Source organism: Mytilus trossulus, chromosome 14 (genome assembly GCF_036588685.1).
Source record: "Mytilus trossulus isolate FHL-02 chromosome 14, PNRI_Mtr1.1.1.hap1, whole genome shotgun sequence".
Classification (NCBI taxonomy): Eukaryota; Metazoa; Mollusca; class Bivalvia; order Mytilida; family Mytilidae; genus Mytilus; species Mytilus trossulus.
The window spans coordinates 1,239,736-1,259,642 of record NC_086386.1 but is presented as its reverse complement, the minus strand read 5'-3'; the positions used below and the strand labels follow the sequence as shown (position 1 = coordinate 1,259,642).

General features: G+C 34.3%; 2 protein-coding genes across 2 annotated transcripts; both read right to left on the bottom strand.

The window, feature by feature from the left end:
• Window positions 1-9,045: 9,045 nt before the first annotated feature.
• LOC134696866 (uncharacterized) lies at window positions 9,046-11,525 on the bottom strand. Its single transcript, XM_063558824.1, has 2 exons — window positions 11,455-11,525; window positions 9,046-9,781 (listed from the first exon to the last, which is right to left on the bottom strand). Exons 1-2 carry the CDS (start codon window positions 11,523-11,525, stop codon window positions 9,046-9,048), a joined length of 807 nt encoding a protein of 268 aa, XP_063414894.1.
• Window positions 11,526-12,280: 755 nt separating this feature from the next.
• On the bottom strand, window positions 12,281-19,873 carry LOC134697404 (probable bifunctional dTTP/UTP pyrophosphatase/methyltransferase protein). The gene is given in 6 exon segments (XM_063559666.1): window positions 12,281-12,443; window positions 13,789-13,921; window positions 14,738-14,802; window positions 15,358-15,461; window positions 18,804-18,941; window positions 19,719-19,873. Coding segments are annotated over 6 exon segments (678 nt in total). The 5' UTR covers window positions 19,809-19,873; the 3' UTR covers window positions 12,281-12,295.
• Between the last annotated feature and the right edge of the window lie 34 nt (window positions 19,874-19,907).

Below are 19,907 nucleotides of genomic sequence, written 5' to 3'. Positions count from 1 at the left end.
GTAACTTGACCAGTGATCACTTTGTTTCCTCGGGAGGACCTTTAATATAATTTCGAGCGAAAATCAGTAACAAGTCCTTGCAAATTTTTAGTGATTTGTTTTATATAATCGTGAAATCTATTCTTTTATGTAACTTATTTAAATCTGATTGATTGATTGATATGTTTGCTGTAATATTTTCAAATGATCTCAAATCAGCAACCGAAATAAAATTTTGATAACCCCCTATGTCAGTTTATTTTGTATTCGTATTAAATTATTGGTTTCTCTGGAATGGATCCATGGACACTAAATCCTAAGTGAAAGCCTGACCAAACCGTCTGTTGGGACCAATTTCATGAATTTATAATTATACTCTTTACCGGATTTGTTATCACATATATAAGCAACACGACGGGTGCCACATATGGAGCAGGATCTGCTTACCCTTTCGGAGCACCTGCACCTGCCTGGAATCACCCCTAGTTTTTGGTGGGGTTCGTGTTGTTTATTCTTTAGTTTTCTTTGTTGTGTCATGTGTACTGTTAGTCTTTTTTTCATTTTTAGCCATGGCGTTGTCAGTTTATTTTAGATTTATGAGTTTGACTGTCCATTTGGTATATTTCTTCCCTCTTTTATAAATGTAATGAAGTGGAGCAGCATACTTACCAGACAATGTAGTCTCTTGACTGAATTATATTCCTGTTTTACCTACATTTTTTTTATTGCAACTAACATTGAATAATTAATAAAATTACTTGGTTTTGATTTATCATTTGCTTGTCTGTTTATTGACTTCCTGGGGCGTTTGCAATATGTTTACACCGGCTTAGTGCTTTCAACCGTTATATGTTGTGAATTTGTATTTTGCCCTTTTACCTCTTTAGGATAAAATACTAAGTTTTATTTGAAGAAAATACAATTATAAATAATTCAATAGACATGATAGATGTATCAGATATTTTTAATATTTTTTTTGCTACTGTCGCTGAGAAGATAGAAAATGATGTTATATATGATCCATTAATCAATCATAGCAAATATACATGTCATACATGAACAAAATCACATGAAAGCAGATGCAAATTCTAAATTTCAAAAGGTGACATCAGAAAAAACGGAAAAAATCATCAATAAAGGTTAATTTGAAAAAAGCAACTGGAGCAAATGGCATACCAGCAAAAACAGTTAAAGCAAGTAAATATGTCGTTGCACCTCAGCTGACCAGTCTTATAAATGTGACTGTAGAGACGGGCATATTTCCAGACGAACTTCAAGAAGCCCAAGTTACACCCTTACATAAAAAGAGCGACCACTACTGATATCAAATTACAGACCAGTCAGTGTGTTACCTAATTTTCCAAAATTTTATGAAATGATATTTGAAATACAGTTATGCGATTTCTTTGATTCCATTTTTAATCCTTATCTATGTGCTTTCCGTAGAGAACATGGATGTCAGACAACGCCGCTCAGATTACTGGACGACTGGTGAAAGCCTTAGACAAAAAAAAATATATAGCTGCAGTTCTTATGGATTTATCAAACGCTTTTGACTGCTTATACCTCATGAAATTTTACTAGATAAATTACTAGCATATGGTGTTTCTCCACACTCGGTATCTTTATTAATTTAAAAATCATATCTTTCTGATAGAAAACAGCAAATTAAAGTTATTGCTGTAGGGAAAAGAACCTTTCCAAAAAATCCATCTTTATAAATTCAGCAAAATATTTTATCATGGTGAAGAAAAAGTAAAGTTATTTGGAATTGATATTGATTACCAACTAAAATTTGATGCACATATAAGTAACTTGTGTAGAAAGGCATCAAAACAGCTGAATGTTCTCAAGAGAATCGGTTCTTTTTTAAACAGATTAAGTAAACTTACAATTTTTCATACTTTTATTTTGAGTAATTTTAATTTTTGCCCTTTGCATTTTTGTACAGAGAAAAATTCAAGAGAGAGCATTAAGATTTGTATATGACGACTACTTATCATCCTCTGAAACTCTTCTTGAGAACGCAAAGGTTCCAATCCTACAAGTAATACGCACCAGGACAAAGGCACTTGAGACCGTAATAAAGTTTTAAATGATTTGGCTCCTTTATGTTTACAAAATTTACTCCAAACTAAACACACTAAATATTCTTTTAGGTACAGAAATATTAAGAAAATACCACAGGTAAGAACTACCTCGTATGATAAAAAATCATTTAGTTTTGCTGCTGCTACTTTATGGAATAGCTTACCAGACCATTTCAGCTTCTCACATTTTAAAAGTCTGTTCAATCCTGAAGTGGAACAGAATGTTTTTGCTATGCCTGTAGATAATTTGTGTTACAATTATTTATTTTTTTATGCATTGCAACTGAAATTTTGTTTTTAAGGTGGACGTATTATACAGGAGGGAGCAGAAAGAACTGAACAAATTGTTCCATTTTGGACCGATCCTTACAAAAGGCTAAATCTGAAGTTTCGGCTATAGCCTCTGCTCCGGTTATAGATGCCAAGTCTAGCGACATGATAATAGTATTTATAACTATATATATGAAACAATGTTTAGATATTTCAAAACGTGCTGGTCAACAATATGCTGTGCAAACATTTGACAATTAATTGTATGTTGTTACCGAAAGTAAAATGGTCTATACCAGACGTTTTCGAAGATAAACTTTGGTAGATGAGCTCTCATGGCTCTTTTGTTTAATTTGAAAGCAATGACACGAGACAAGAAGAATGTCTCTGATTTAATAAGGTTTATGCATGCAAATTTGACAAATCCATTTAACGTTGCCGAATGCAATCATTCTTATTCATTGATAAATATTTCTACAGAAATGCAAGCCTCAATAAATGTTCAGGATTATCTTCTTAAATCTCCTGAACGTGGCAACCAGGTGTTTGAATCTTTTGTGGAAAGCTGCTCTAATAATTGAAACCCATGTACCTTCTGGTAGCTATTATTCGTGTTTCTCTCTGTCCTATTTCCCATTTATTTGTTTTGTAGACCTATCATGTAATGTTGTCATTTTAATGTTTAACATTGCCATAAAAGTGGGAAGTTTGGCTAGCCACAACACCAGGTTCAACCCACCATTTCTTCTTAAAAATGTCCTGTTCCAAGTCAGGAAAATGGCCATTGTTATATCACAGTTCGTTTCTGTGTGTGTTACATTTTAGTGTTGTGTTTCTGTTGTTTCGTAGTTCTCCTTTGCTATTTGATGCGTTTCCCTCAGCTTTAGTTTGCAACCCGGATTTGTTTTTTTCTCAATCGATTTATGAACAGCGGTATACTACTGTTTTCTTTATTTATTCTACAGTTCTATTTCGATGTCTCCTCTCAATATTTTCGAAGATACGACCCAGACCTCAAAACACATGTGTAAAGAAGCTGACTTGTTAAAGCACATATAAACCCAAACTTCATCGTGCTTTAGTTCTTGCTAATGCGTGTAATAATGTGACTATAGTCAGGATATTGGCATATCCTATTGGTACCATTCCTTCAGCTCTGTTCCATGATGATGGTACCATGTGGAAATGTTGTAAATCTGATATAATTCACCTCCTTGAAGAGAAAATTTTCTCCTCTTTGAAGCTTCCAAGTTATGACAATATTTAGCAAAGGTACCAGGCTTATAATTTGATACACCAAACGAGCGTTCGTCTACATTAGACTCATCAGTGACGCTCAGATGAAAATAGTAAGAAAGCTAAACAAGTATAAAGTTGAAGTACATTGAGGACCAAAATTCCAAAAAGCTGTACCAAATACGGCTTAAGTAATCAATGCCTGGGATAAGAAAATCCTTGTATTGTGAATAATTAATACTTTTGTGAACGATAAATTATACAAATGACAAATGATATTAATGTCAACACCGAAGTGCTGAATAATGGGCTCGTGTTACCCTCTTCCGATAAGTTTTCAAACGGGAGACCAGGAATTGTCGTTAACATTGTATGATCCGAAGAGAAAGTTTAGATATCTTCACGATGATCTAAACAAGCTAAGGGTGGAATTTGCCGCCACAAAGGATACCAGTTTTATGAAAATTTTGTAGGGACCTATGTCAGTAGATTTTCTTCAAGACCTTGTTTTTACGTATACGGGCAAGGTAAAACAGCTTGCAATAACAACTATGTATGCAACCAACAGAAATCCGCGTAAACCAATATTTGTTCATGTGAAGGGTCTGCTGGTGGTAGAACTTATTTAATTCACCGAACAAATATTGGAAGAAGGACGACGATGAAAACGATGACTAATGTCAGGTTTTCGAAAGTGGTCATACCCTTTGTTCGTTAAAATACCCCCATACAATCACTCTTTCTGAAGGTACATGTGTACTTTTGTAAGGCAAAGGCACATGAAACCTTAAAAAATCTAAAGAGCTAGAATATACGCTGAAACATAATTTTATCATTAAACTCGTTTGATTTAACTGCCATGTGAAATATTTGTGCCTGGCATTGAATATACATCAAAACAAAAACCACATTGACTTCGATTCATTTTAAATAAGCCGTAAAATTCAGAAATATATCGTTAGAAGTACATGGGATATTGAGAGTCGGTTGCTCAATCTTCTACTGATTTGCTAGTCTGAATTCCCTTTAAAATGAGCATTTGGTGATTTCATTATTTTTAAATTAAGTTGAAAATGAAGTATTACGGTTTATTTCATTATACATTTCTTTTTAGTAACAATTCAGATATCGTTTGATACTTTTTACAACGGCTCTTTTGAAAAAAATTACAATAGTGAAAAAGTCAATCACTAATCTTTGACCTTATTTAAAAAAAAATGCACCATATTTCAATTTTAAGACCAGGCAAAAATTAAAGAATAAACATTTTTCTTTACAAAAAGTCATTATTAGCCTGCAGGTAGGGTTGTCCATTAAAGTTGAAAAATTGTTGACTTGGTCACTTCACTAATTCTTAAAAACGATTACTAAAAGATTAATTGTCCTGTTTATCTCCATGATTTTATCCACTTACAGGAAAACCCTGACTCTATTATATACCGCCGACCTACCGCATGCGAGAACCATTATATACTAGTATGGCCTATTAGATACCGCCGACCTACCGCATGCGAGAACCACTATATACTAGTATGGCCTATTAGATACCGCCGACCTACCGCATGCGAGAACCACAATATACTAGTATGGCCTATTAGATACCGCCGACCTACCGCATGCGAGAACCACTATATACTAGTATGGCCTATTAGATACCGCCGACCTACCACATGCGAGAACCACTATATACTAGTATGGCCTATTAGATACCGCCGACCTACCGCATGCGAGAACCACAATATACTAGTATGGCCTATTAGATACCGCCGACCTACCGCATGCGAGAACCATTATATACTAGTATGGCCTGCAATACAATTAAGTTAATGTGTGCGGGTGTTAAACTTTGAAATGAGCTACCAGATGAGCTACGTAACTAACTAAAGGCAATCATCTTTGAATCAATTCAAGAACTTGATAAATTCTCGGTCTGGCAGCTCATGCCAATGTTTGGCTTGCAAAACCAGTTAACTCTGTTCATTATTTTCAGTTGAATGCCTTCTTTTCTGCCTGACAACATTATTTTGTTTTGTTTACTATAGAGTGCTTCTGCTATTTTGTGCTTATCGTACTTTTGCTATTGTGTTTATTTCTCAAACGTGAATGTTTCTGTGTGTGTGTTTCAGATGCTTTATAGAACTTTTGAATATATCTTAATTTGAACTCTGACTTTCAGTATTCATTTGTATGTGTGCCTGACTTGATAGAATTTTGTTTGTTATGCTTTTGTTCTGTCGGGTTTCAAGGCTCTTCAGGACTTATGTTTGTAATTGTATTGCTTATACAGACTGTAAATAAAGCTGCATGTCGTAATCGGGTTCTTACTAAGGATTTTTTGAAGGTGAGTCCAGGAACTCATAATTTTTGGCCATGGAGAGTTCAACAGTAAGAAGAAAATATTTTATTGGAATTTAATTTATTATTCTAGTCTCCATGACCTAATAAAGTTATGCAATGAAATTAAATTCAGAATACTTTTGACCACACGACCACCTGGGCTTCATAAAAACGAAGCTTCGGTAGCCGGGTGTTACCTTTCCACGTCAGTTTTAATCTAGCGTCGAACTACAGTACATGCTATATAAACCACGAAGATGTTATTCTTACAGATCAGCTAAATTATCTATAGTAAAGGATCCTAAGTTGACTGGGTTGGTAAATCAGCCTACAAAGATCAAAAAGGCATTGGATGGACCCTCACAAAACGACTTGAAGATCTCGAATTTGCTGATGACATCTGTGCACTATCCCATTGCTTTCTAGATGCACAACATCAGACCAAAAGTCTTGAAACCGTAGCAAAAAAAACCAGGCCTATACATCAACGCACAGAAAACTAAATCAATGAGGCTAAATACAAACCAGCAAGATTGTCTTAAACGACTCTATATAATACTGTTGAAGATGTTCAACAATTCACCTATCTGGGAAGTATTGCCAGTACAACAGGAGGCACAGACGAAGACATATCGGCAAGAAAAAAGAAAGCACAACAGGTATTTTCCATGCTTAAACCTGTTTGAAGGAGTAATGCTTTAAGAACTGGCACTAAGTTAAGGATATTTACCACCAATGTCAAATCTGTACTCTTATACGGATCAGAAACCTGGAGAGAAACAGCTGCATCCATCAAATCTATGCAGACTTTTGTCAATAAATGTTTGAGAAACATCCTCAACATCAGATGGCCAAACAAAATATCCAACAATGAGCTATGGAGAAGAACCAAACAACAGCCAACAACCCAGACCATAAGAGCAAGAAAGTGGAAGTGGATCGGGCATACCCTAAGAAAGAAAGATACGCACATTACCAAGCAAGCCCTAGAATGGAACCCCCAAGGACATCGAAAAAGGGGAAGGCCAAAAAAACACCTGGCACAGGGGACTAACAACCGAGCTGAGTAAAATTGGGATGACCTGGAAAGAAACAAAACGAATAGCCATGGACAGGAAGAAATGGAGAGAAACTGTAGTCGCCCTATGTCCCCCTTGGGACGAAGTGGATTAAGTCAAATAAGTCAAAGGATCCTACAAATTAATGTAAGCTACAGTCACAGAAAATAATTATATTTATAAGTACGTCTGAGCCAGTTACAACTCTCATAAGGAACTGTTCCAGCAAATCTGACAGGTTTTTTATAACTTAATTTTGAGCTTTGAAAAAAAGACAAAGCGACAGTTTTCTTGGAAGCGAAAGGAAAAGGGCATCTAAAGTTATCCTTGCTGTTCTTATAGAGTTTTATAAATCTTTGGAAGCATTTTTTATCACAATTACCACAAAGTCAAATATTAGTGAAATATAAGTGTGCTGAGTCTTTTGTATGAATATGCTTGTTTGTTTGATCATTTCAAAACGGTATCTCTGCCTATACAAACATGGAACAACGTACTAACACGAAGAATGTGTCCATATACAGTTTCAAGTTGGTTGGACTTAAAACTTCTTAAAAAAATACCCTTGACCAAAAACCTTAACCTCAAGAGAGACAGACGGACGAACGAATTTACGGACGGACAGACCGAAAACATAATGCCCATATACTATCATAAAATTGAGAATGGACCTTTGGGCCAGGTGAGCGAAAAAGGGTGAACCCATCCAACCTTGGAAACTAAGGAACCGTTAGACTGGTCAACCAACAGAAAACAGGTGTCCTTATCCTGGTCTCTACCAAGTCAGGAATATTATATAAAAAGAAGATGTGGTATGATTGCCAATGAGCCAACTATCCACAAAAGACCAAAATGACACAAACATTAACAACTGTAGTGTTACTTTTTTTTCAGCCTTTCCGTAGTATATTCACTCCCCCTTTTTGAATTCACCTTGGAGTTCCATATTTTCTATTTTTTTATTTTGATACATCCATCCTTCACAGAAACCGGGTTTTATTTCTAGCTAAAACTTCCACTTGCACTATACTTGTTTATAGTTCCCATTATGGTGACAAATTGAGTGAGCAACGTAAGTCAGAAATCTAATGTACAGTAGTTGTCGTCTGTTTATGTAGTTCATACGTGTTTCTCGTTCTTATATAGATTAGACTGTTAGTTTTCCCTTTGAATGGTTTTATAGCTTGCTGTTCGGTGCGAGCCAAGGTTCCGTGTTGAGGTCCGTACTTTGACCTATAATGGTTCACTTTTTAAATTATTACTTGGATGGAGAGTTGTCTCATTGGCACTTATACAACATCTTCCTATATCTATAAAATTATTTATTATAATAGGCTAATGTAGCAATAACAGCAATCCAACAGTCGACGTTGTGTAAACATAGAGCACAGACAAAACACTAACTATAAATTCAAACAAACATACAAATACAAATGAAAAAGACGACAACAAAACAGTTATGGCAGTTGATATTATCTATTAGCTTCTTATAATGTTTGTATACTGACATACTACTGCTATGTTATAGTGTTTGCACACTGGTTTAGTAAAACTACTGGTTTAATAGTTGATTTGTCTGAGTGCTTTGTGAATAGTTTTCTCCTAGCTTATCGTAGAATTTTGACCTCTTGTTTGATTTCGAGTCTATTTACTGGTTTTGAAGATTGTATATTGGTTTCTATACTATTTGCGCAAAGTGTTTATCTAATTGGTTGTTAAAGAGTTTGTTTAGTGGTTTGTTAAAGAGTTTGTTTAGTGGTTTGTTAAAGAGTTTGTTTACTGGTTTGTTAAAGAGTTTGTTTAGTGGTTTGTTAAAGAGTTTGTTTAGTGGTTTGTTAAAGAGTTTGTTTACTGGTTTGTTAAAGAGTTTGTTTAGTGGTTTGTTAAAGAGTTTGTTTACTGGTTTGTTAAAGAGTTTGTTTACTGGTTTGTTAAAGAGTTTGTTTACTGGTTTGTTAAAGAGTTTGTTTACTGGTTTGTTAAAGAGTTTGTTTACTGGTTTGTTAAAGAGTTTGTTTACTGGTTTGTTAAAGAGTTTGTTTAGTGGTTTGTTAAAGAGTTTGTTTAGTGGTTTGTTAAAGAGTGTTTACTGGTTTGTTAAAGAGTTTGTTTACTGGTTTGTTAAAGAGTTTGTTCACTGGTTTGTTAAAGAGTTTGTTTACTGGTTTGTTAAAGAGTTTGTTTACTGGTTTGTTAAAGAGTTTGTTTACTGGTTTTTTAAAGAGTTTGTTTAGTGGTTTGGTGAATACGGGTAGTTTATCTACTGGTTTGGAGAGGAGTTTCTTTAGTGGTTTAATGTAGAGTTTGTGTTTTGGTTTGGTAAAAAAATTGTCTACTGGTTTGAGGAAGAGTTTGTCTACTGGATTGGTGAAAAGTTTGTCTACTGATTTAATGCAGAGTATTTCTACTGGTTTAAAGTAGAGTTTGTCTACTGGTTTAATGAAGAGTTTGTCTACTGGCTTAAGAAGAGTGTCTCCTGGTTTAATGTAGAGTTTGTCTACTGATTTAATGTAGAGTTTGTCTACTGGTTTAATGAAGAGCTTGTCTACTGGTTTAATGTAGAGTCTCTCTACTGGTTTAATGTAGAGTTTGTCTACTGGTTTAATGTAGAGTTTGTCTACTGGTTTGGTGAAGAATTTGTCTACTGGTTTGGTGAAGAGTTTGTCTACTGGTTTAATGAAGAGTTTGTCTACTGGTTTAATGTAGAGTTTGTCTACTGGTTTAATGTAGAGTCTCTCTACTGGTTTGGTGAAGAGTTTGTCTACTGGTTTAATGTATAATTTGTCTACTGGTTTAATTAGAGTTTGTCTGCTGGTTTGGTGAAAAGTTTGTCTACTGGTTTAATGTAGAATTTGTCTACTGGTTTAATGAAGAGTTTGTCTACTGGTTTGGTGAAGAGTTTGTCTACTGGTTTAATGTAGAATTTGTCTACTGGTTTAATGTAGAGTTTGTCTGCTGGTTTGGTGAAAAGTTTGTCTACTGGTTTAATGTAGAATTTGTCTACTGGTTTGGTGAAGAGTTTGTCTACTGGTTTAATGTAGAGTTTGTCTACTGGTTTAATGTAGAGTTTGTCTACTGTAATGAAGAGTTTGTCTACTGGTTTGGTGAATAGTTTGTCTACTGGTTTAATGTAGAGTTTGTCTACTGGTTTGGTGAATAGTTTGTCTACTGGTTTAATGTAGAGTTTGTCTACTTGTTTGGTGAATAGTAGGTCTACTGGTTTAATGTAGTTTGTCTACTGGTTTGGTGAATAGTTTGTCTACTGGTTTAATGTAGAGTTTGTCTACTTGTTTGGTGAATAGTTTGTCTACTGGTTTGGTGAAGAGTTTGTCTACTGGTTTAATGTAGAATTTGTCTACTGGTTTAATGTAGAGTTTGTCTGCTGGTTTGGTGAAAAGTTTGTCTACTGGTTTAATGTAGAATTTGTCTACTGGTTTGGTGAAGAGTTTGTCTACTGGTTTGGTGAATAGTTTGTCTACTGGTTTAATGTAGAGTTTGTCTACTGGTTTGGTGAATAGTTTGTCTACTGGTTTAATGTAGAGTTTGTCTACTTGTTTGGTGAATAGTAGGTCTACTGGTTTAATGTAGTTTGTCTACTGGTTTGGTGAATAGTTTGTCTACTGGTTTAATGTAGAGTTTGTCTACTTGTTTGGTGAATAGTTTGTCTACTGGTTTAATGTAGTTTGTCTACTGGTTTGGTGAATAGTTTGTCTACTGGTTTAATGTAGAGTTTGTCTACTGGTTTAAAGTAGAGTTTGTCTACTGGTTTGGTGAATAGTTTGTCTACTGGTTTAATGTAGAGTTTGTCTACTTGTTTGGTGAATAGTATGTCTACTGGTTTAATGTAGTTTGTCTACTGGTTTAATGTAGAGTTTGTCTACTGATTTGGGAAATAGTTTGTCTACTGGAATGTAGAGTTTGTCTACTGGTTTGGTGAATAGTTTGTCTACTGGTTTAATGTAGAGTTTGTCTACTGGTTTAAAGTAGAGTTTGTCTACAAGTTTAATGTAGAGTTTGTCTACTGGTTTGATGAAGAGTTTGTCTACTGGTTTAATGTAGAATTTGGCTAGTTGTCTGCTGGTTTGATGAAGAGTTTGTCTACTGGTTTGGTGAATAGTTTGTCTACTGGTTTAATGTAGTTTGTCGACTTGTTTGGTGAATAGTTTGTCTACTGGTTTAATGTAGAGTTTGTCTACTTGTTTGGGGAAGAGTTTGTCTACTGATTTAATGTAGAGTTTGTCTAGTTGTCTGCTGGTTTGGTGAAGAGTTTGTCTACTGGTTTAATGTAGAGTTTGTCTACTTGTTTGGTGAAGAGTTTGTCTACTGATTTAATGTAGAGTTTGTCTAGTTGTCTGCTGGTTTGGTGAAGAGTTTGTCTACTGGTTTAATGTAGAGTTTGTCTACTTGTTTGGTGAAGAGTTTGTCTACTGATTTAATGTAGAGTTTGTCTAGTAGTCTACTGGTTTGGGGAATAGTATGTCTACTGGTTTAATGCAGTGAAAAATTTGTTAACTGCTTTAGATCTGTTGAACTGGTTTCTTGTCGTGTTTGTCATCTGGTTTGATGAAAAGTTTGTATACTGATATAATATGAAATGTATCAGCTGGTTTGGTAGAGTAAGTCAGCTAGTTTTTTAGAGTTTGTTCATTGGTTTAGTAGAGTTTATCTACTGGTATTGTAAAGTTTGTTCATAGGTTTTATTAAGATTTAAGAACCTTGTGAAGTACAATGTACCAAAATATAAGTACATAATATTGACATTATTTAGCCTAAAAGCAATACATATTTAGCTGTACTTTTATTTATCAAAAACAAAATAAATGTAAATAGTGAATCAAACAATATTCAAAGATTGCTACAGTGTTTAATATTCATATCATTTAAGGCTGCACTATGTAAATACAGCTGTTTCTCAAACCACTATTCTTTTGGGATAGATATATTATATTTATAGATAATTTGATTTGTTGACATATTGGTTCCCAGATATGATCTCTATGTTTCGTGTCATAGAGACATAACATTGGACTGTTACCAGTATAAAAAAATACTTTTGCTTTTAAAAAAGGAATTCTGAAGTAGGCAAAAAGTTAAGGTAGGGGTAGTACATAATTTTGTCATGGTGTAAAGTGAACGAAGTCCAAGGACCATAACTCTGCACAAAATTGTCAGGCCAGACTGATGGACGGACAAACAGACGAAGCTAAAACCTAAAGTCCCCCTCAACTTTGTTGGTAGGGGAACCAAAATAGGAAGCTGCTCTACTTTATATCATGTCTGCTTTTGGCATGTTGTTAAATGAGACTACTGTTTAAAATAGCTAATTTATTCTGATGCCTGATGACAAAATATTCTTGAAACATTACAACAGAATTTGTGTAAAGGAAAACCCATTACATTAAAATAGTCTCCTTTAATTCCTTCTATCAACGATCCACCAATAGCTTGTATACCATAGCCTCCTGCTTTGTCCCTGTAAAATATAATTATACTGTAAAATATATAATCCCATCACATTAGAGTTATCTCCCCTCCATCAGCTTGTATACCATAGCCTCATGCCTTGTCCCTGAAAATATATAATCCCATCACATTAGAGTTATCTCCCCTCCAACAGCATGTATACCATAGCCTCATGCCTTGTCCCTTTAAAATATATAATCCCATCACATTAGAGTTATCTCCCTTCCAACAGCTTGTATACCATAGCCTTCTGCCTTGTCCCTGTAAAATATAATTATACTGTAAAATATGTAATCCTATCACATTAGAGTTGTCTCCCCTCCAACAGCTTGTATACCATAGCCTCCTGCCTTGTCCCTGTAAAATATAATTATACTGTAAAATATATAATCCCATCACATTAGAGTTATCTCCCCTCCAACAGCTTGTATACCATAGCCTCCTGCCTTGTCCCTGTCAGATATAATTATACTGTAAGATATATAATCCCATCACATTAGAGTTATCTCCCCTCCAACAGCTTGTATACCATAGCCCCCTGCTTTGTCCCTGTAAAATATATAATCCCATCACATTAGAGTTATCTCCCCTCCAACAGCTTGTATACCATAGCCTCCTGCCTTGTCCCTGTCAAATATAATTATACTGTAAGATATATAATCCCATCACATTAGAGTTATCTCCCCTCCAACAGCTTGTATACCATAGCCCCCTGCCTTGTCCCTGTAAAATATAATTATACTGTTAAATATATAATCCCATCACATTAGAGTTATCTCCCCTCCAACAGCTTGTATACCATAGCCTCCTGTCTTGTCCCTGTAAAATATAATTATACTGCAAAATATATAATCCCATCACATAAGAGTTATCTCCCCTCCAACAGTTTGTATACCATAGCCTCCTGCCTTGTCCCTGTAAAATATAATTATACTGTAAAATATATAATCCCATCACATTAGAGTTGTCTCCCCTCCAACAGCTTGTATACCATAGCCTCCTGCCTTGTCCCTGTAAAATATAATTATACTGTAAAATATATAATCCCATCACATTAGAGTTATCTCCCCTCCAACAGCTTGTATACCATAGCCTCCTGCCTTGTCCCTGTAAAATATAATTATACTGCAAAATATATAATCCCATCACATTAGAGTTATCTCCCCTCCAACAGCTTGTATACCATAGCCTCCTGCCTTGTCCCTGTAAAATATAATTATACTGCAAAATATATAATCCCATCACATAAGAGTTATCTCCCCCTCCAACAGCTTGTATACCATAGCCCCCTGCTTTGTCCCTGTCAAATATAATTATACTGTAACAGTGTATATAATATCTAATAACACACTTACAATGTTTCCCCTGTATCCACATAAGATGAAATGATTTCTGGTGTAAGTTTTGTCATCATAACATCTGTAGATTCTTGGAATTCTGTGATATAAAATCTTTTATCTTCTGCACACAATCTATCTCCTTTGAATACTAAAATAAACAAATTTTGTTATTTTAAATTATCTTCTCCCTCCTCCTAATAATTTATGGTTTTCTTGCTACTTATTTTAAAAGATCTATGCTATCTCCCCTAATATAACACTTTAGAATTTGAAATTAATCAAAACATTGCCTTTTTTTGTAAAAATGGGATTATATATACACAAAAATTTAAACTCCAGCATAAAAAAGATGTTACTCTTTTTAGCCCAAATTTAAAGTTGATTCAATCTGATATATCAATATACAATGAAATCCTCGGTAAAAAAAATGTCTTTCAAAATTCATGGAAAATTTTACACACATAAAGCAAGTCAACTTTGACATTGAGTATCATTTTTGAAAAGCATAACTAAGAGGACAGCTTTTATTGAAATTATAGCATAAAAAGATTTTTTTAGTTTCTTTAGTTTCTTCCTCTCTATGAAAAATACCTGTACCTGTCAGAATATTATAATTGTTTTCCACTTGTTCTGTTGATTGATAGAGCTTGATTTTGTCAGTTTTTATGGACTGCCCCTTTATTGCCTTGGAGTTCAGCATTTTTGTTAAACTTATTTCTTTATCACAATTGTTTTTAAGATTTCAAATAGCACAAGGGACCTACCTTCTTTTTACAGGTATAAATACTGTGCATAAAAGTTTTGTAATTGGCTGAGTCAGTCTAGGCTTATCATATGGTGTTAACTATCATACAGAATCCTATTAATAGTTATCTTGTCAACTTACAGTATTAATGGTATTGCTCCATGTCAGAGCTAGGTGTAAAAAAAAGAAATAAAACTTTGTAATGTCTAATGATATTACCTGTTGAGTTTATATGTGTGAATAATACTACAGCTGTCCATACTGTGTGAATACTACCACTGAACCTGTAATATCAAAGTGATAATATCAGAGGGGGATTGTACTTAACAAATTATCTCATTTGTGTGCATTCCTTTTTTTCATGGATGTCAAGATTTTAAGTATGATTGGCAAAATATGAAGGTGAATAGTATTGAAACAGCATTTATAATTGGTTATGACTGCAGTGACAAATGAGCCTGTTTTTCAAAATTTCAGATTTGATCTGTCAAAGTTGATAAAACTTATGGAAAATTCTGAGTGTTTTTTTCTGAATGAAATTGGATGATAACTTTACAAGACAAGTGTAATCAATGTTTGGTTTATGAAATATAGAGGGGTCTTGCTAATACCACTAGTCTTGGACTTATGGAAATCTATCTGAATGCATCATCAATTCTGAACAGTTGAATCCAAGGATTTTTCATTATTTATTATAAAAAAGTGATAAAATGTAATAGCAATTATATTGTTTTTCATCTTACAGTATTATTAAGATAAAAAGATGGGTGTGATTGCCAATGAAACAACTTTCCACCAAAGACAAAATGATTTAGAAGTTAATATCTATACAGACTTACTGCTTTAACATTTCACAAGCATGAGTTTTGTCCCTTGGTTTTTCAAATATGACATTATTGTGGGTAACTACTGTATCAGCTCCTATAACCAGGTCAATAGGTGTCTGTAAAACAAAACAATAACATTTCTGTGATTAACTATAATATCTGCTCCTATAACAAGGTCAACAGGTGTTTGTATGACAAACATTATGGTACCTGTTCTCAAGACCATGTAATCAGGTGTCTGTCAAACTTGATATGGTGTATAGGCATGCTGTGACAGGAATGGTGGATACAGAATGTTGTTATGAATTTGTATGCTGTGTTTGTGATATGTTCATGAGGTATGTGACATTTATTCAACCAGTTTGTGATAGTTTGCACTAAAAAAAAATCCAACTTCTAGTCCGAAGACCAATATTCCCACATTTTTCATATGTGTCAAAACAAAATTTTGAAAAAAAACCCAGTTGAATTAAAAATTTTCTAGTCTGTGGAGTCATGTGAATTTGGAACATTTAATTTTCCTGGTTTTTATTTTAACCTTTTCTTACCTTCTTGAGTGTATCTGGTACATTTAATTTACCTGTTTGTGTGATATGGTAAACTAAGTGTTTGGGTGATATGGTAAACTACGTGTTTGGAATATGGTAAACTAAGTGTTTGGGTGACATATGGTAAACTAAGTGTTTGGGTGATATGGTAAACTAAGTGTTTGGGTGATATGGTAAACTTAGTGTTTGTGTGATATGGTAAACTAAGTGTTTGGAATATGGTAAACTAAGTGTTTGGGTGATATGGTAAACTACGTGTTTGGAATATGGTAAACTAAGTGTTTGGGTGACATATGGTAAACTAAGTGTTTGGGTGATATGGTAAACTAAGTGTTTGGGTGATATGGTAAACTTAGTGTTTGTGTGATATGGTAAACTAAGTGTTTGGAATATGGTAAACTAAGTGTTTGGGTGATATATGGTAAACTAAGTGTTTGGGTGAGATGGTAAACTAAGTGTTTGGTGATATGGTAAACTAAGTATTTGGGTGATATGGTAAACTATGTGTTTGGGTGATATGGTAAACTAAGTGTTTGTGTGATATGGTAAACTATGTGTTTGGTGACATATGGTAAACTAAGTGTTTGGGTGAGATGGTAAACTAAGTGTTTGGTGATATGGTAAACTAAGTGTTTGGGTGATATGGTAAACTAAGTGTTTGGGTGATATGGTAAACTAAGTGTTTGGGTGATATGGTAAACTAAGTGTTTGGTGATATGGTAAACTAAGTGTTTGGGTTATATGGTAAACTAAGTGTTTGGGTGATATGGTAAACTAAGTGTTTGGTTGATATGGTAAACTTAGTGTTTGGTGATATGGTAAACTTGGTGTTTGGTGATATGGTAAACTAAGTGTATGGGTGATATGGTAAACTTAGTGTTTGGGTGATATGGTAAACTAAGTGTTTGGGTGATATGGTAAACTAAGTGTTTTTGTGATATGGTAAACTAAGTGTATGGGTGATATGGTAAACTTAGTGTTTGGGTGATATGGTAAACTAAGTGTTTGGGTGATATGGTAAACTAAGTGTTTGGGTGATATGGTAAACTAAGTGTTTGGGTGATATGGTAAACTAAGTGTTTGGTTGATATGGTAAACTAAGTGTTTTGGTGATATGGTAAACTAAGTGTTTGTTTGATATGGTAAACTAAGTGTTTGGGTGATATGGTGAACTAATTGTTTGGGTGATATGGTAAACTTAGTGTTTGTATGATATGGTAAACTAAGTGTTTGTTTGATATGGTAAACTAAGTGTTTGTTTGATATGGTAAACTAAGTGTTTGGGTGATATGGTTAACTAAGTACTTGGGTGATATGGTAAACTAAGTATTTGGGTGATATTGTAAACATAGTGTTTGTTTGATATGGTAAACTAAGTGTTTGGGTGATATGGTAGACTAAGTGTTTGGGTGATATGGTAAACTTAGTGTTTGAGTGATATGGTAAACTAAGTGTTTGTGTATTATGGTAAACTAAGTGTTTGTGTGATATGGTAAACAAAGTGCTTCAGTGATATGGTAAACTAAGTGATTGGGTGATATGGTAAACTAAGTGTTCGGGTGATATGGTAAACAAAGTGCTTCAGTGATATGGTAGACTAAGTGTTTGTGTGATATGGTAGACTAAGTGTTTCAGTGATATGGTAAACTAAGCGTTTGGATGATATGGTAAACTAAGTGTTAGGGTGATATGGTGAACTTAGTGTTTGGTGATATGGTAAACTTAGTATTTGGGTGATATGGTAAACTAAGTGTTTGGGTGATATGGTAAACTTAGTGTTTGGGTATTATGGTAAACTAAGTGTTTGTGTGATATGGTAAACTAAGTGTTTGGGTGAAATGGTAAACTAAGTGTTTGGGTGATATTGTAAACTAAGTGTTTGGGTGATATTGTAAACTTAGTGTTTGTGTGATATGGTAAACTAAGTGTTTCAGTGATATGGTAAACTTAGTGTTTGGGTGATATAGTAAACTTAGTGTTTGTGTGATATGGTAAACTAAGTGTTTGTGTGATATGGTAAACTAAGTGTTTGGGTGAAATGGTAAACTAAGTGTTTGGGTGATATTGTAAACTTAGTGTTTGTGTGATATGGTTAACTAAGTGTTTCAGTGATATGTTAAACTAAGTGTTTCAGTGATATGGTAAACTTAGTGTTTGGGTGATATGGTAAACTTAGTGTTTGTGTGATATGGTAAACTAAGTATTTGGGTGATATGGTAAACTAAGTGTTTGTGTGATATGGTAAACTAAGTGTTTGTGTGATATGGTAAACTTAGTGATTGGGTGATATGGTAAACTAAGTGTTTGTGTGATATGGTAAACTAAGTGTTTGTGTGATATGGTAAACTTAGTGTTTGAGTGATATGGTAAACTAAGTGTTTGGGTGAAATGGTAAACTAAGTGTTTGGGTGAAATGGTAAACTAAGGGTTTGGATGATATGGTAAACTAAGTGTTTGGGTGATATGGTAAACTTAGTGTTTGGGTATTATGGTAAACTAAGTGTTTGGGTGATATGGCAAACTTAATTTACCTGTTTGTGTGATTTGGTACATTTTTTTACCTGTTGGTGTGAGTATGGTACATTTAATCTACCTGTTTATTTTTACCTTTTTGGTAAATTCACTTTACCTGCTTCACAGTTTGAGTGATATGGTACACTTATTTACCTGTTTCAATGATATGGTATATTTAATTAAATTGTTTGAGTAATATGTCACATATTTTTACCTGTTTGAGTGGTATGGTACATTTAATTAACTCTGCTGTTTGTATATTATGGTACTTTTATTCAAACTGTTTAATTGATAAAGTACATGTTACCCACATTAATTTTACCTGCTTATGTGAAAAGTTATGTGTACAATAACTTTACCTGTGTAAGTGATAAGGTGCATGTACATTAACTTTACCTGTTTGTCTGCAAGAATTGATGCCACTTCGATAGTCTTCTGTTAAGCTGTTTCTTTAACATAATCAACAGGACTTTTGAAGCTAGATTTGTCCAAATTTTCTTCAAAGTTTGATTTCACAATTTCAAACTTTAATCCCTGCAATGAAAATCAGAAACTCTGACTATATAGTGCATTAATTTTTGGCAAATAAAACAAAAAATTGTGTTTAAATTCAAATAACTCAGCAAGTTGATGAAAGTTTTTTGGTTTTTAAACAGTGAATCCTTGGCTTTTTAAAAACAAAAAACACCCTGCAACTTGTTATACCAAAACCTATCAACCTCAAAGAATATTTGTTAAGTTTTATTTTAAACAGTGGATCAGTGGCTGGACATCTTGGAGGCCTGTTTCAAATTTTTGCTTTGACGCCTTCCTGTCGATGTAAGGCGTGAAAGAAAAAAATACAGTAGCCTTTCAAGATGTCTTAATTATTTGGACCAACTATAATGTGCACTCAGGATATCAGTATATCAATGGCGCCTTCATCCGCGTTGTTTAAGAGCCAGAATTGGTTACTTTTACGTATCAATAATAGCAATACAGATATACAGAAGTCAGTGGCGGGCCCACTGACTGACCTAAGAGGTGGCCCGCTCTAGTCTAGTCCGAGATTACTCTGACGTCCGACGGGTGTTTTGCCAGATAAGCTGGGGCCGTGATCGGACGTCAGAGTTATCTGTGACTAGCTCTAGTCATGCTTCAATGATTCCCTATATATGCAACCAATTTTTTTCCCAAAGAGGTGGGGACTGTTCCCCCTGGCCCCACCCCCAAATCCGTCTCTGGAAGTGTGAACTCATATACTCACACTTATTTGAACTATAAAGTGTCATCTGTATTTCTTAGAGTATAATTAACAAAGCTTAGTCTTACAATGTTTTCAAGTATTTGTTTACGTCTAGGTGAACTACTGGCTAAAACAATTCTTTTACAATTCAAATTATGAATAATAGGTTGTAGCATTTTGTGATCTGTAACATCAACTTCCGGAGTAGAGACATGTGTTTTCTGTTTACATGTCAACCACATGTCAGTCACGTGACAAAAACTTTCATGGATCGC